At 42.6% G+C, this 17118-nt stretch overlaps 1 protein-coding gene across 50 annotated transcripts in view; it reads left to right on the forward strand.

The window, feature by feature from the left end:
• The window catches only part of PKP4 (plakophilin 4), a 210137-nt gene that overhangs the window by 95020 nt on the left and 97999 nt on the right, over window positions 1–17118 (forward strand). For 24 of the 50 annotated variants that reach the window (XM_065560571.1, XM_065560577.1, XM_065560544.1 and 21 more), the window contains one exon: window positions 5688–5722. Coding sequence is in view for 23 of the 50 variants with exons in the window: in XM_065560544.1 (XP_065416616.1) it covers window positions 5688–5722 (35 nt within the window). In the remaining 27 variants the exon portion in view is untranslated. Of the gene's footprint in view, window positions 1–3265; window positions 3336–5687; window positions 5723–6392; window positions 6469–8859; window positions 8906–17118 lie in introns of all 50 variants that reach the window. The other 26 variants (XM_065560560.1, XM_065560579.1, XM_065560556.1 and 23 more) reach the window with 5 other exon arrangements.

Genomic DNA, 17118 nt, shown 5'->3' on the forward strand with positions numbered 1-17118 from the left:
ATAAAAAATAGAAGAAATGTAAGACCCCATTATATTGTACTTTTCATGTTTTTCAGTGGTACATTTTGATGTATATGATAGGTATCTAGAGCTGAATATATGCCATTTTATTGGGAGATGCTCTACAGCAAGAATTTGAAAGCATAAAAAGTACTATATCAGGGGTCGGCAACCTTTCAGAAGTGGTGTGCCGAGTCTTCATTTATACACTCTAATTTAAGGCTTCGTGTGCCAGTAATACATTTAAACATTTTTTAGAAGGTGTCTCTATAAGTTTATATATTATATAACCAAACTACTGTTATATGTAAAGTAAACAAGGTTTTCAAAATGTTTCATAAGCTTTATTTAAAATTAAATTAAAATGCAGATCTTATCAGTTTAGTGTGATCCTTGCCCTTGCTTTTCCTTGCTGAGTTTTCCAATGTCTGGCACATATCTGGATACTTTAAGCTGCACACAGGCTTCTGAGTGATCAGTTGTTAACCGGCTGGCAGGAGGTCAGCGGCTGGAACCCCAGATCGGCTGCTGAGGGTGAGTGGAGCTGGCGGCTGGTAGGGCTGAGCAGGGCCGGAGGCCTGGACCCTGTCTGGCAGGGGGCCTGCGCTGGAACTCCACCTGGAAGCCAGGTGAGTGGGGCTGCAGCAGGGACCCCGGCTGGCAAGGGGCCAGCAGCCGGAACCCCAGAGCAACCGGGGTCTCAGCCCGCTGCCAGCTTGGGGTTCCTTCACCCAGGCCAGCAGCGGGCACTGAGTGGGACCGACGGCAGGACCCCGCTGGCAGGAGCCAGCAGCGGAAACCCCAGAGCGGCAGTGGGCTGAGCCACTCAGCCCGCCACCGCATGCCATCAAAAATCTGCTTGCTTGCCAACTTTGGCACGCATGCCATAGGTTGCCGACCCCTGCACTATATTATTGAAAATGTATTCTTGTCGTAGATGTTTAACGTGAAAATTAAAGGACAGATGAAGTGATATATTAATTCTTAAGTCACATAACAAATTCTGACAGTAACCCTGTATAAGCAACAAACCCAAGTCCATGTGAATATTGAGTATCTGACATAGCAAAGACATGCCCCAATGATAAAAGCCTAACCAAGGAATAAAAAAGTCTCAGACCCTATATTTGCAAGTGCATCAAAAACCATCTCTTTACCTGCTCTCCTGCAAGGTGATAAGTCACCCCTGTGCTAGGCTCCAGCCAATCCACAAGCCAAGAATTGGTCTTGCAATTCCCAGATCAGGTATATAAGCCTCACAGGAGGAGCAGCAGCTCAGTCTGCTCAGTGTCTCTCTGGGACTTGGAACTCACTTCTGCCTGATGGTGGCAATGGACTCCTTAAGCCTTAGGCGGCTCCAGTCTTGCTCTTCCTCCAGCCCTGCTCCTAGTCCTGCTCCAGCTCGTCTCTTGCTGCTGCCCTGCTCCTAGTCCTGCTCCAGCCTCACTCCAACCCCACCTGGACTCCTGAATCCAGCACTGGCCACTAGGCATGACTGCTGCAGCTCTGACCACTAGGCATGACCATCTCCATCACAGTTCCTGACACTTCCAGTGAGAGCCCTGACTTCCACATGGGACCTAAACACTGTCCTCCTATAGCTTATGGAGCCTCCTTTCAAATCATTATCAGAATACGTATACCACCTCACCATCATGGTCTTTCTTATGGCCATCATGTCAGCATGGAGAGTCAGTAAGCTCTAGGCCATGATGGCCAACCCACCATACATGTTCTTCCACAGGAACACAGTGTGATGAAACCACACCCAATGTTCATCTCTTAAACAGTCTCCGAATTCCACCTAACAAGTATTCTTACCAAAGCTTCGCCCGGAGAAAAGAACCTTCATGCCCTGGATGTTTCTAGGAGTCTGCTCCACTATCTCAACAGGATCAAAACTTTCAGACTCTCATCCTGCCTTTCTGTAGCTTTGTCTGCCACTTCAAAAGGCCATGCTATCTTCTCTTAAAGACTCTTGAAGTGGATCATGGTATATTTCCGTCTGCAGTCAGTTGGTTCAAGTGTCTCTCTTTGTGAACAGCAAGGCTCACTCTAGCACGGCGACATCTTTAACCAGTTTCAGATATGTGCCACGCCCTGAGGTCTGTGAAACAAACATGTGGAGCAACCCATTGACTATTAAGAACTATGCCCTTGACATGGCTGCCAGGATAGGTGCCAAATATGGAAGAGCAGGGCTTCAGTCTCTGACTGATACAGCTGAGAATTCTTACTCCCACCATTGGGGTGGGGGTGGGGTACTGTTTGCCGTATAGTGGAATCTACACTGACACATAATTGAAGAATGAATGGTTACTTACCCTACAATAATTGTGGTTCTTCAAGATGTTTAGTCAGTGTGGATCCCATGGCCTGCCCTCCATCTCCACTTTTCTGAGTCCTCAGCAACACAGGCGTTGAACTGTGAGGGAGTTGAGGGAGGGTCATGGCTTCCCTGCCCTTTATTTTCTCCTATGGAAGCACAGTGGACACTGCTAGCCAAAAAAGAAAGTGACTTAGACTTATGAGGTGTACGTATATCTCTAGTGAGATCCACACTGACTACAGCATCTCAAAGAACCACAGTTACTGTAGAGTAAGTAACATGTTTCTTCCTGGCTCATGTATCATCACCAGCAATCATACCTTTCTACCTTAACGTTTGGCAATATGAGACAAGCCATCAAAATGTGTGACGAATGACCAGTGTGTGATACCTCTGTTTTTTCATATTGCTCCATAAACAACAGATTATGTTTAAGTATAAAACCTCTTTTTAAGGATTCTTTTTAAGACTTCTCCCACTGACACAGCTACTGCCTCTCAGGGAGATAGAGTATCTACGCCAATGTGCAAATGCCCCCCATCAGCAGAGGTAGTGTCTTCACTGAAGTGCTGTAGTGATTCAGCAGCGCCACTGCAGTGTTTTATGTGCAGACAAGCCCTTAGACTCTCAAAAATCCTGGAAATGCAGAGAGCCCAGCTATCCAGGTACTCATCAGGGGGAGCAGGGGGAATCACTGTCACGAACTTGTGTATACAAAGACCCAGCTTTCTGTGTTAAGCTTTTTTCACTCTCACCCATCACCACAATATGATCAGCGCCATCCCAATAAATAGGGCTGAAGCTGCTTTAATCTCCAGTAGGAAAATTAGAGATCCTGACAGGTGGGATGTATTCTGATGTTTAGGGAGATATTAAGATTATGACACTGATAGCTACAATGTCTGTAATTCTGAATAACTTCTTTATATTTCTTAGAGTTTTGATGAAGGCAAGTGTTGGAGTGTAGGCTGAGGACAATGAATGATACAGAACTCAATAAATCCAAGTGAGTGTGTACAGTAAAGAGCAAATGCATGTAGAAAGATTAGATTTCAGCATTCAATCCTAGATAACACAAATCTGTTCACTCTGCACATGTGTATTAAACTAAACTCAATCACAACTTTAATGTGGATTTTCATGTTTGTTCTTATGAAAATCATTTTTACTGTTTGCACTCAAATACAGCTGTAAAGTTTAGTTTGCAGGCTAAAAGCCAGCAGGGTTGACTACAGTTTACTTGGCTGACTTGTACATCTATGTGTCTAGGCACAAAGTCTACCTGAAAAACACTCTGAACTTGTGCATAACTATATGTTCATATTCAAAATTAAAATATCCTTAATTTTTATTTAAAGTGAAAGGACTCAGTTCCTTGTCTGTGGAAAAACTATTCAGGGTAATTATTTTTGAAGTGAGATAGCAGCGTACTTTTCATGAGAGTAATGGGGGGTTTAGACAAATGAGTTGGAATTGGGGTAGAGATGGGAATTGCAAGCAGGGGAAAGAGTGTTTGTGAAAATAGCAGTACATTCACCCTTTCTGACAGTTAAGCTCATGCAGCAGTGGTGGTGTAAGGTGACTGATTGTCATATCTAAATTCAGGTATACCCAACCTCTTGATCCCAATTTAATTCTGGCATAATGGTGCCTTTCAGGCAACATGAAATGTCTACAAGAGCTCAGATACCCAGACTTTCAGCAGGCTATGTTGGACCACTTCTTTCTTTATAGAAAATATGGCATAGTGTAAATAAAGATGTAAAGCAAGTGAGCAGCTTGAATAAACATTTTAACCTAAACTTCTATTATTGTACCATCAAATGACTGAAAAGAATATCTGGTAATCTTCCTTCCCAGATCACTCCTTAGCTGTAATCTTATATGCTAAATTTCAGTCTAATGCAATTTTTTAGCATTTTGTAAAATACTAAAAGTAAGGGTTAACACAACATTGGCTTGGATACCCCCCAAGAAGTACAAGAAATTACTTACTGTAGATTGAGGGGCTAGCAGTAAAAAAAGGAGATATTAGCTATAGATAGAGTAGCTTTTCTTCTTCTTGAGACCTGGATTTGAATCCTGGTTTTGGTTAAACATGGTTCTAATTATAGTTCCCATTTGTGTCACAGAACACAAGTTGGCACAGTTGAGCATGAATGGCAGTATTTCTTCACAAGAGGACCAAGAAAGGTCCTGTATACACGCTTACTGTGAAAGATGATAACCAGCTAGCTTTCTCAATTCAAACTGAGTTGCTGAGATTTTGTTGCGTAATGTGGCAGAGGTGATGAGTTGTAAAGGAAAAAAGAGAGCCAATTTAGAAAGTAGCATGATGTAACATAAATATTCTGACCAGCTTTCCATTTTCCTGTTTTTCTAGAATATTGTGGAAAACTGATGTTAGGGAGAGAGTCCTTTTTGTCTTTAAGCATAAGGGTATTTTGGAATATTTTGCAGTACTCTACTAAATCTATCATTTTGCATTGACTGTTTTTAAAAGATTATCAATTGTACCCAGTGTGTGGAAATACTTTTATTTTGCATAAATTCTTCTAATGAAATACACAGATATGCTAATTTGAATTTCTCATCCAACTGCAAATGCGGTAGTATTCAAATATATATTAAAATCTGAAAATGTTAATGTGGAGCGGAGAAGAGTTTAAATGGTCATAAATAAATTCATAATGTGAAGGAATGTACAGTTGTAGAGCTATACTGATAACATACTTATCTGGTGAGACTTTATTGCACAGGTCGTGAAGATCCTTGAGCATCTAAAATTGTTTTGTCTGTCTTAACCTTCAAAAATATGCATATTCAGTTATATAACTAGTGTTTTACTTTTCATCAGTCATAATGTGCTAGACATAAAAAAACTGCTTTGGAAAATAAGTTGCATAGAATACATCCGCTAAAATTTTTCATCAGCCTTTGTTAGTTGTAATTTATTTCAATATAGTGTCCTTCATACAGAATCTTGCAAAATGTTTTACAGCATTATATTGATGATGTCACACCTCAGGTATGCAGTGTATATAAGTCATGCACTTATCAATCCTATTGCAGATAGGTTTAAATGCCACTTTGTGTTGTGAAATACTTAGAGGCATTTCCTATGATTAATACAATAGAGTATAACTCACAATGATTCTGAATGTTAAATTGTGCAGAATAGAAAGCACGACATTAGTAACATTTACTTGAGAAACATCTGAGGGTTTTTTATTCTTTGCTGGTTTTTGGACAGTTTCATATTAAGAAAAAATGTTTAGTTTATAAATCCAAAATAGCTCCCTTTTTAACTTTAGTGATAAGGGAAATAAATATAACTTTTTTTCCCCTTTTTCTTTAGCTCTACTGAGAAGTCATTTCCTTGGAGATCAGCAGGTACAATCTTTTTCTATGTAAACTTCATCTCACGTTTTAAAAAAGCAATTTATTTTCCTAGCATTCTCTTAATTTACTACCTGTTCTAAAGTAAACTGAATACAGGTCTGTCTCATCTTACGCACATTTAACATGCGCGATTTCAAATTTATGCGGTCGGCCAAAACAAAACAAAAAGAGAAAAATAACAATTTTAATACTATACCTGTAGTGCGGGCGATTTCGCCCGCCATTGAACTCAATGGGATTTTGGCTATATGCGGTTTTCGCTTTATGCGCTAACCGCGGAACGGAACGATGAGACAGACCTGTATTAACTTTTATAGCACAAATACTATGTATCTGTTGAAAGCATCTTGTGCAAAGTAGTGTTTTTTTTATATACTTTTGTTTACACTTGTGTGTTACCTTTTATTTTTGTAAAGTATATTCCAATTAGAGTATATTTATAATTTTGTGTCTGTATGGTAGTTTCTTGTGCCTTTGAATATTCTTGAGCGAAAAGTGAAACCATAAGAGAAGCTTTTTTTGTATATTGGGTCTTGTCTGCAATTATTCCATTATGTACTATAGATATTTACTCTTCATAGCTGATAATGTCTGTGACAATTATACCATGATGTCTAAGTTTGAAGATTGTTTGTTTGTTTGTTTGTTTTTCTTTTTGCAGCTCCTCCCTGTTTAGGCAAAGGCAAAGTTGTGAAAACAATCTTTTTTTTTTCTATTCACTTTCTTCAGTGCATATGGTTAGTCCTGTGGTGTGTTGTATTCTACTTCTTATCAATCTTAGACAGTGAATGTGGATGGAAATCTTCATAGATTTTAAAATCAAAAGATTATAGATTATAACAGGGGTGGGCAAACTTTTTGGCCTGATGGCCACATCAGGTTTCTGAAATTGTATGGAGGGCCGGTTAGGGGAGGCCGTACCTCCCCAAACAGCCAGGCATGGCCTGGCCCCCGACCCCTATGCGACCCCCCCTACTTCTAGCCTCCTGGCAGCCCTCCCGGGACTCCTGCCCCATCCAACCCCCCCATTTCCTGATGGCCTCCCAGACCCCCCACCCCATCCAACCCCCCCCTCCTTCCTGACTGCCCCCCCGGGATCCCTGCCCCATCCAACCACCTGTTCTCTCTGACCGCTCCCGGACCTCCTACCCCTAAGTGCCCCCCACTGCCCCCATCCAACCCCCCACTTCTCCCCTGGGACCCCTGCCCCATCCAACCACCCCTTCTCCCTGACCGCCCCCGACCCCCTACCCCTAAGTGCCTTAACTGCCCCCCGCTGCCCCATCCAACCCGCCTCTCCTTCTGGACTGCCCCTCTTCCCCTCGGGACCCCTGCCTGACCATCCCCCCAAACTGCCCTGCCCTCTATCCAACCCCCCGCTCCCTGCCCCCTTACCGCGCTGCCTGGAGCACCGGTGGCTGGCGGCGCGGCTGCACCAGGACAGGCAGCCACGCAGCACAGAGCACCTGGTCAGGCCGGGCTGTGCAGCTGCGCTGCCCCAGGAGCTCGCTGCTCCACCGCCCAGAGCATTCTGCCAGCGGCGGAGCGAGCTGAGGCTGTGGGGGAGGGGGAACAGGAGAGGAGGGGCTGGGGGCTAGCCTCCTGGGCTAGGAGCTCAGGGGCCGGACAGGACGGTCCTGTGGGCCAGATGTGGCCCGCGGGCCGTAGTTTGCCCACCTCTGGATTATAATGATTAAATCTGACCTCCTGCATAAAACAGCCAATAACATTTCAATCAATAATTCCTCCATCAAACTCAGTAATTTGTCACTGAAGAGGCAGTCCCTGCCCTGAAGAGTTCACAATCTAAATAGACAAGACAGAGTGGGAAAAGAAATGTGCACAAAAGATTTAATTGCCTGAGGACAGTGCCAAAGCCAGGGACAGAATCCACAGTCCAGTCCAGTGCCCTTTGCACTAGTTCATGCTGCCTCTAATTACAGGTTTATATCTTAAGCACAGTTGTTGGTGAAATAAAATTCCAATTATAGTTTCAGATAGACATTGGTGCCAGTTTAATAACTGCCTCACTGCATTTTTTTTAAGAACCACTTCTGTAGATCAGGGATTCCTTTACTTCCTATAAGACATGAAAGTAGACCCACCCTTTTTCAGTTTCTGCTGTAGAAAGAATCCAGTTTTAGAAATTTGATTATTTATTCAGGCTACGTCATAGTTAGATAAACTGCACTTCAGAGTTCTTTTAGTCTCTCTCAAGTGCACCCTGTTGGGTAACAGGCCTGGCGTCCTGCACATCAGTCTGGGTGGAACCCCAGGTCCAACCACTCAAGCTGAATCTCTAGGCTGCAGTCCCTCTGTTTTTCAGCCATGTTAACACAAAAGGCCCAGCTGAGTTTGGCACCTATACGAGTTTCCCCTCATAAGCCTGTGACAGTATAAATGTGCAGTGACACAAACAGCTCTTCAAAACAGGGCATTATTTATTCCTTTACCTAAAGGTATGTAGAACGCAAAAAGGTAAAACCAATAAAGTATCTGTACGCCTATTCCCGTCACCTAACCCTTAAACTCTCCTTGTAAACTTTGGTATGTTCCATCTAGTGCAGTTACCTCCATCTCTGGGTTGGAATAAGCAGTTTGTCCTGCCTGTCTCTGTTTCTCCTTGCTTGTCTGTAAGATCTCACTAACATGCCCTGGGTGCCCCCCCTTCTTCTTAAGACCAGCATCTTTAAAGTTTTAGGTTTCAGAGTAGCAGCCGTGTTATTCTATATCCGCAAAAAGAACAGGCGTACTTATGGCACCTTAGAGACTAACAAATTTATTTGAGCATAAGTTTTTGTGGACTACAGCCCACTTCTTCGGATGCATAGAATGGAACATATGCATCCGTAGAAGTGGGCTGTAGCCCACGAAAGCATATGCTCAAATAAATTTGTTAGTCTCTAAGGTGCCATAAGTACTCCTGTTCTTTTTTTTTAAGTTTTAGTATACCCTTTGATCCTGGGGAAAAATACAACACACTAGACTAGCTGGAGCCAGGCACAGGGTATTCCCCCCGCCCCCCCATTAATGGTTTCCTCATTGTTTCCCAAAGGACTCTTGGTACACCTTATCATAGCCCCTTATCATTGCTATTGTTTCATTTCCTGTTGGTTTCTCCCTTACAGCCTCCTTCATTTGAATACTGCATTCAGGCATGATAATAGCGCACAGGTAATCTGAGGGGCATATGATATTTATAAAAAAAAAAATACTTGGTGTAACTGCTTCATTCTCCTCAGGCTAATTTGTAATTATGGCCACCGTATATCCTTTGAACTCAGCCTACCTTTCCTCCCAACATCTTGCAATATGGTGTGGTTGAATTTACATTTGATGATATGTAATTGGTGAGATAGTAATTAATTTGGCTAAAGGTAATTTATAGTGCCCATCTTGAACCATAAAATTATTTCAGTATATTTACAGTAAAAGTGCCTAGACTTTGATTAAATATGCCTGATTCTTCTTCGAGTGATTGCTTATGTCAATTCCAAATAGGTGTGTGCGCACCGCGTGCACAATTGTCAGAAGGATTTTCCCCTAGCGGTACCCGGCGGGTCGGCTGTGGAGCCCTCTGGAGTGGCGCCTTCATGGCCATCTATATAGGTCCCTACTGACCCTCTGTCTCTTCAGTTCCTTCTTACCACCTGTGGTGGTCGTTGGAGCAGCTCTCTCTTCCGTTAGCAAGCAATTCCCTAGAGCAGGGGTCCCCAACACTGTGCCCACGGGCGCCATGGCACCCACCGGGGCGTCTAAGTGCGCCCGCGCACTGGCCGGCGGATGAGCAACCGCTGAAATGCCACAGAGAAGCAGCGTCATCCAGAGACGTCGCCACCGAAATTGGCATTTCGGCAGCAACGCCTCTGGATGACACTGCTTGTCAGCAGCATTTTGGCGGTGACGCCTATTAACGTTAACGCTTGTCGTTGGCATTTTGGCGGATGCTCGTCCACCGCCATGATCCAGACGAAAAAGGTTGGGGACCACTGCCCTAGAGGTTGGTGCCGCACAAGAAAAAGAGGGCTGACAGGGTGCGCTCCCCTACTAGAGCAGTGGAGCATACAGGCACCAGTGGGGGTGCGTCCTGCGTCAGGACACTCAACCTTGGGTCCGCCTGGACCGGCACCATCGACTCTGGCCTCTCGGGCAGGTCCTTTGAGTCCGGCCCCAGTGGACTCCCTGGTGCGGGAAGTTTTGGAGGAGGACTTGGATGCTCCCTCCACAGCGGATACTTTCGAGGCAGCCAGGGAACTGATTACTATGACGGCACAGTCCCCTGCTCCACTGGCCTGTGCGCCAGCACCAGTTTGGCATAGGGGCAAGCCTACTATGATGCAGCACCGATCACCTTCGCCAAGGTACTGCTCCCTGGTTTAACTTTTTAGTAAACCCAGGAGGCAAGCCTAGCAGTCTTGTTAATCAAGGTGCACCTGGCTGCTATTTCTCTTTCCACCCGGGTGCAGCAGGGCAGTCAGTATTTGCTAACCCCACGGTTGGATGCTTCCTTAAAGGGCTAGACAGGCTGTAACCTGGTCCTGCCAAGGCTGACTGGGGGGCCCCCTTTTGAACCTCTAGCAACTTGGTCTCTGCTTTACCTCTCTTAGAAAGTGGCATTTCTCGTGGTTATAACTTCAGCCAGAAGTGTCTGAGCTCAAAGCTTTAATGTCTGAGCCATCTTATACAGTGTTTTATAAGGACAAGGTGCAGTTGCGGCCGCAACCAGCCTTTCTACCTAAAGTAGTCTCACAATTTCATGCAAATCAGGACATCTTCCTACCAGTGTTGTTCCCAAATCCTCATGCTAATGACAGGGAATGCATGCTCCTTTCCCTAGATGTTAGACAGGCACTGGCTTTTTACATTGAGTTGAGGAAGCCATTTAGGAAGTTGCCGCAACTCTTCATCGCCATTGCTGAAAAAATGGAAGGCCTGCCAATCTCATCCCAACAAATCTCTTTTTGAATGACAGCCTGTATTAGGACATGCTATGACTGGCAAAAATACCAGCCCCAGCATTGACAGCACACTCCACAAGAGTGCAAGCTTCATCTGCAGCGTTCCTAGCGGAGGCCCTTCTTCAGGATATCTGCAGGGTGTCAACCTGATAGTCTATTCACACCTTTACATCGTGGTACGACATCACACAGCAGGCTAGAAACGATGCCTCATTTGGTAGAGCAGTGCTGCAATCTGCAACTTGGTGAACTCCAACCCCTCCTCTGGGTACTGCTTGGGAGTCACCTACTTGGAATTGACATGCACAATCACTAGAAGAAGAAAAAATGGTTACCTACCTTTTGTAACTGTTGTTCTTCGAGATGTGTTGCTCATGTCCATTCCAAGACCCACCAGCCTCCCCTCTGTCAGAGTATCTGGCAAGAAGAAACTGAAGAGGCGGTGGGTCGGCAGGGACCTATATACATAGCCATGAAGGCGCCACTCCAGGGGGCTCCACAACCAACCCGACGGGTACCACTAGGGGAAAAACCTTCTGACGATAGTGCACACGGTGCGCACATACCTACATGGAATGGACACGAGCAACACCTCTAGAAGAACAACAGTTACGGAACATAGGTAACATTTTTTTTGTCTATATAAATAGTAATAATTGAATATGCTTCCATATTTTTCTAATCTTCCTTGCAATAAACTCAGTCTTGTGTGTGTGACATTAAAATAACCATGGTGACAAATGTAATGCCAGAAGTGTGAAATCAAGATTTTATTGCGTAATTTAAAGGTAAATTGACTTTGGTTTGTTTTTCCTTACTGTGATAGGTTTTCAGGAAGCAATTTACCAATGGGACATACCTAGACAATGATTTCAAAAACAGTTTCCTGCCACAAGATCATTTCAGAGAATATACTAGAGAACATATGTTGTTTTCTGTTTTTTTCCTTTGCATGAAGATAGGAAAAAATAAAGACCTTTGCCTCCTGGGTTTACTAAAGAAAGTTAAACCAGACATTGAGACATCACAGAATGTAATTTCTTATGAAGTGAACAAAGTAACCTTTTCCCCTCCTTTGGCTTATACTTAATTATAAGACCCTCAGACTTCCCTTTTGTTTATGCCCTTTCTCAGGTTGGGTGCTAATAAGCAAATCATAAAACGAGGAAAATGGGCTTTACTTTTTCTCAGGCCTTGGCTACACTTACCCGCTAGTTCGACGGCTGGAAATCGAACTTCTGGGTTCAACTTATCGCGTCTAGTCTGGACGCGATAAGTCGAACCCGGAAGTGCTCGCCGTCGACTGCGGTACTCCAGCTCGGCGAGAGGAGTACCGCGGAGTCGACGGGGGAGCCTGCCTGCCGAGTGTGGACCAAGGTAAGTTCGAACTAATTCGAACTAAGGTACTTCGAACTTCAGCTATGTTATTCACGTAGCTGAAGTTGCGTACCTTAGTTCGAATTAGGGGGGTAGTGTAGACCAAGCCTCACAGTGCTTCTCAGAAGATGTGTCCCTCTCAACTCTGAATTAAAATTGTGGTCTTTTCCCTCTTTTTTCCTTTTATAGATTAGATTTAAAATCTTAGTATTTACACCACTGTAATTAGTTTAAACTGTTGTCCTGGTAATCAGTTTGTCTGCCTAGGTGATTTGTGGAAGGCATATAATATTAAAAACAAACCAAAAAACAAAGCTGATACTCGCTACAGCCTAGGTTTTTGTTTTTTCAATTACTTTTATGGAACAGGGAAGTGCTTATGGGCATTCTTAGAACACTTTCTACAGGATGGAACATGGAAATGCTTATGGGCATTCTTAGAACACTTTCTACAGGATAGCAAATAAGTTTCTAACCTTGTTATACTCAGTACATCAGAATCCAACTTTTAGTGACTTCTGTGGTCTGGCAAGAAGTTAGATGTGGTTTTATATGAACATTCCTATATATCTCCCCCAATTTAAGGAGGGGATGAGGGAGATGAGATAAGTGAAAAGCTGAATTTACGAGAAGTTTTAATTGGAGGAAGCTTTAATTTTTGTCCTGAAAGCATTTTAAAGTAATCAGAAATTTAACTTTTCCTTCTCTTATTCCCTTTCATATTTTCTGTTGTTAACTTTTTATCCCATTTTGCTTGTTTATCTAATGTTCCAGTATCTCTCCATAGCTGAAAAAGGAGATGTCACTTGATAGGTTTCATTCTTCTTTGTCCTGTCCTCATCTCCTCCTCTGTGTTCCACACAAACATACACATGCACATCTTAGTTGTCTCTTTTCCTCCTCAATTTTCTCATATAGCAAATTTCTTCTCAGTCATTGTTTGTCTCCATGACTTCCCTTAAAGCAGTCCTGCCCTAGTTTTTCTTCTATCTTTTTCTATTTTTCTAATCCCTCAAATCTCCTTCCATTTGTATATTTCTTTCCATCTTTCTGACTTTTTCTCTTCCTCCATGTCCCCAGAGTGAGGGTTGCACTTATCAAAGTGGTGTATCCACAGCAGTAATAGCTGGAGCGTCAGAGAGACTCTAAGTGACCCTTACTTCTATGCCTTGTGCAGGAGCCTAGAAGTACAGAGCTTCTGCTGCATGCGATTCCCCTAATATTATGCTCAATTTAAAATCTCACTGAAGCTGACTCAGGAGGATGCCCGCATCCTTCTATATTGTGCTGCTGATATTGTTTGTTAAATGGGGATCATCGAGAGCAGTGGTCCCCAAACTGTGGGGTGCGCGCCCCTCTCCCCCCCCCAGGAGGGAGGGAGGCATGGAGGAATGTTCTGGGGGAGGGGCGGCAGGGCGGAGCTCTGCTCTGGCCCTGTCTCCTCCCGACCACAGGCGCAGCTCCAGCATTGACCACTAGTTCCCGGCCCCACTCCCAGCTGCGGTTCTGCACCTGGCCACGGCCCCAACCACGACTCCACTCCTTACCGCGGCCCCAGCCCTGCTCCTGGCCCCAGCCATGGCCCCGCTCCCAGCCACAGCCCTAGCTCCTGACCACGGCTCTCAAGAGGGGCACGACTGAAAAAGTTTGTGGACCACTGATCTAGAGCAATTGCTGAGCCTGAGTAGTAATGAAATAATATATATTACAACAAATTGTATCATTTACTTATAATGTAAATTGATGTAAAAGTCTTATTTAACATTGTTTACCTTTAAATTGAAGCAGTAATAGCACTATGATAGATTGTGCTTACTTATATTTTTACTATTAAGCTTTATTTTGAAGATTTGTCAGCACAGGATGCTTTACAAACCAAGACCTGAAAAAAAAAATACTGAAGTTAAAGATAAATGAGAACACCACCTTAAATCATTTTTTCTTTTTTCCTCTGAAGTTAGTAATTTACTACAGAGAAAGACATCAGCACATGATAAGATGTGAACTTAAATGAAAGTTCTTTATGCACCAGTACCACTGTACAGAATTTATAACAGAGATATAACATGAAGTATGTTGTTTTGCAGATGCTCATAAATACAATATTAGATCAGCAATCGTGTATAAAAAGCTATTGAGGGCTTTGGTTCTCATGATTTATGGTAACACAAAAAGCTAGAGAGGGAACAAACCATTTTATTGTGCATTCTTGCCAACACCCAGAACTCCTTTCAAAGCCTTACGGATCTTCCAGTTTTTATCACAACTGTCAGTATTTTCTAGGTGAGGAATGTGGGACTGGTGCTAAGTGTTGATTCTGATCCCCATCATAGTAATGCCTGTGTATCACTGCACAAGCCATTTTGATTCCCTCTTCATTCTTCCTCTGTGTCTCCTCAAATAGTGAAGGTTATTGTTGTCAATTGAAATTGATCTAGTACAGTCCATTGATATTATATAGATGGCACCCCTTGTTTTGTTCTGAGACAAAAAGAAAATAAAATTAAAGATTAAAATGGTTGTTAGAAACAAATGTACAATAATTTAAATGTAGCGTTCTATCCATGGAAACTTATTACTCAAGGCTGTTAATAATATTGATCTCTCATAATCAGTCATCCAGACAATGTTGAAAGAGCTGTAGGAGGGAGACATTTCAACATCCATATATTATCCTATATTCTGTGCAACATTCATGTTGAAATGATTAGATGTAATAGCACTTCATGTCAATTCTACTTATAACATGGTCATAATAGTTGCTATAGTGAATTGATTGCAATGTTTCTGACCTAAAAATGTTCTTCCATCAAGTAATTGTGTTGATTGACTAACCAATCCTATGAATTTGTCAGCAGTTAGTAGGAAATGTTAATTGTTTTTTAATCTATAATTTGAAAGATATTGAACACCTCCTGCTCATAGAGGCAAATTAGGGAGTACGGTTTGTAATGTGGATTTTCTTTTACGGTTGCTTGCACAATTATTGAGGCATTTGATATTTTGTTTAGCTCTATGTGCCAGTAAAACTCAACGTGTTTCTTTTTTGCTTCATAAGTTTAGGCACAAATAAACTGTGCTTGTGTTTTAGAGCTGTCATTTGAAATGCGTTGTAATAGCAGTTGCTTTCATACCTCATCTGTTTTTCATCCTGAGTACCACCAGTTTACCTGGTTAGTCCTTTACCAGGGTTTGGGAGAAGTTTCATTACCTTTAGCTGTCACATAAAATTTTGATTTTTTTTTAAAACAAATTAAAATATTATAGCACTCCCTCCTTGTCTCTCCCATCTCAGTCTCCAGGCCCAAACTTTGGCTCACTCCAGAGATTTACTTCTTATCAATGCTCCTGTGCTAGTAAATGCCTCTGAAAGAAAATCTTTTGACCAGGTGGACTTTCTGAACTACTAACTTTTTCTCTCCTGTAGTTCTGCTATATTCCTTGCTAAAGAGCATTTATCCAGACTTAGAGTCCCCTGTCCACAATCCTAGCCTCTTACTAGGTACCACATTCTTAAAACTCTTACCTGACCTCTGCTTCTCGGGGCTCTATCTCTGGTTCCCCTGTCTGGGTGATCTCACACAGTTATGTCTCACCTATCATTTCTACACTGATTACTGACATTTCTGTTTCTCTCCATCCTAATGCACCTCTGTTTTTCATCAACGTTAACATGACACTTAATCTTTCCTCCAAAACCCCAGTCATTCCTCCATTTTCTGTTGCAGTTGAACACACATAAACATTGTCCCTGTATCCTAAGACCATAAACTAGAGGTCACCTTCAATTTGTCTTGCACATCTAGGTTATGTTGAGAACTTGCATTTTTTCCCCTATAGTATTTCTAAGATCTCTTTCTTTCTGTGCTGCCAGGCAAAACTGTCATCCGAGCCCTTATCTCTTGTCATGATTACTGTATCTGCTTCCTCTTCAGCCTCCTTGAGACGTATTGGCCCCTTCAAATTATTCAGAACACAGCTACTGAGCCCATCCTCTTCATCCATTGCTCTGACAGCACCTGTTCCATTGAATTCCTCCACTGACCTATCCTGATTCACGACATTAATTTCTATTTCCTTCAAGACCCTTCAAATTGTGCTCTACCACTTGTCTTGCATTGCTTTTTATAACATATTTCCCCACTTCCTTGTCTTTTCCAGCCTTGTCTGCCCTTTTGTCAGCTATACGTGCATTTGCACACACACTCCTTTTCACGCAGTCTTCTGCAGTTCTTTTTAGGAATGGGAAGACCTCCCTGTACTCATCTCTAAGATCACTACATTATCGTCCCTTCCAATTGTCATCTCAATATCCACCTCTGATGTGACATTTACAAGAAATCAATAAATTAATGATAGCTTAGTTGAGGAGCAAATGGGCATATTTTCTCTGTTTATAATTTGTGTGTGTGTGTGTGTGTGTGTGTGTGTGTGTGTGTGTGTGTGTGTGTGTGTGTGTAGAACTGTATCCTTCGCTTTCCCATCTTTATGCCCCTTATCTTAAATCATAAGCTCTTCATGGCAGCGAACAGCAACTTTGTTTGTCCAGCACCCCAATCCTTGAGATGCTATTGCAATATAAAGATTTAATAATAAAATAACAAATTATGACCTCATGCTAGGTGTGAGAAGGGGAGATATACACTGCTGCATTTGGCAAAATTAACATGAATTTTTCCCACAGTGGTTAATCCTGTATTTTCATTGGCTTTCTTAGCAATCCTCATGGAAATACCTTTCACAAAACCAATCTTCAATAAAGTAGACAGTCTGATAATAGCACAGAAAAAAGTGGTGCTTCAGACATGGCACCAAGATGGTCAGGTCCTTCCAAACCAAGAATCTAGCTACAGCAGTAAAATAGGCAGGAGGGGTCCTTGTCTCATAAGTATGCAGCTTCTGTAGTAATACCGGTATCCAGTTGGAGATTATTCTTTGAATAATGGCTTTCTGTTTTGTGTTCTTATTTGAAGTTTATACATTTTTAACAAATTACAATATGAGACAAAACAAAGTGATAAAATAGCATGTCAAAATACCTTAAAGATTTTA

Source organism: Chrysemys picta, chromosome 11, assembly GCF_011386835.1.
Source record: "Chrysemys picta bellii isolate R12L10 chromosome 11, ASM1138683v2, whole genome shotgun sequence".
NCBI classification, from domain to species: Eukaryota; Metazoa; Chordata; order Testudines; family Emydidae; genus Chrysemys; species Chrysemys picta.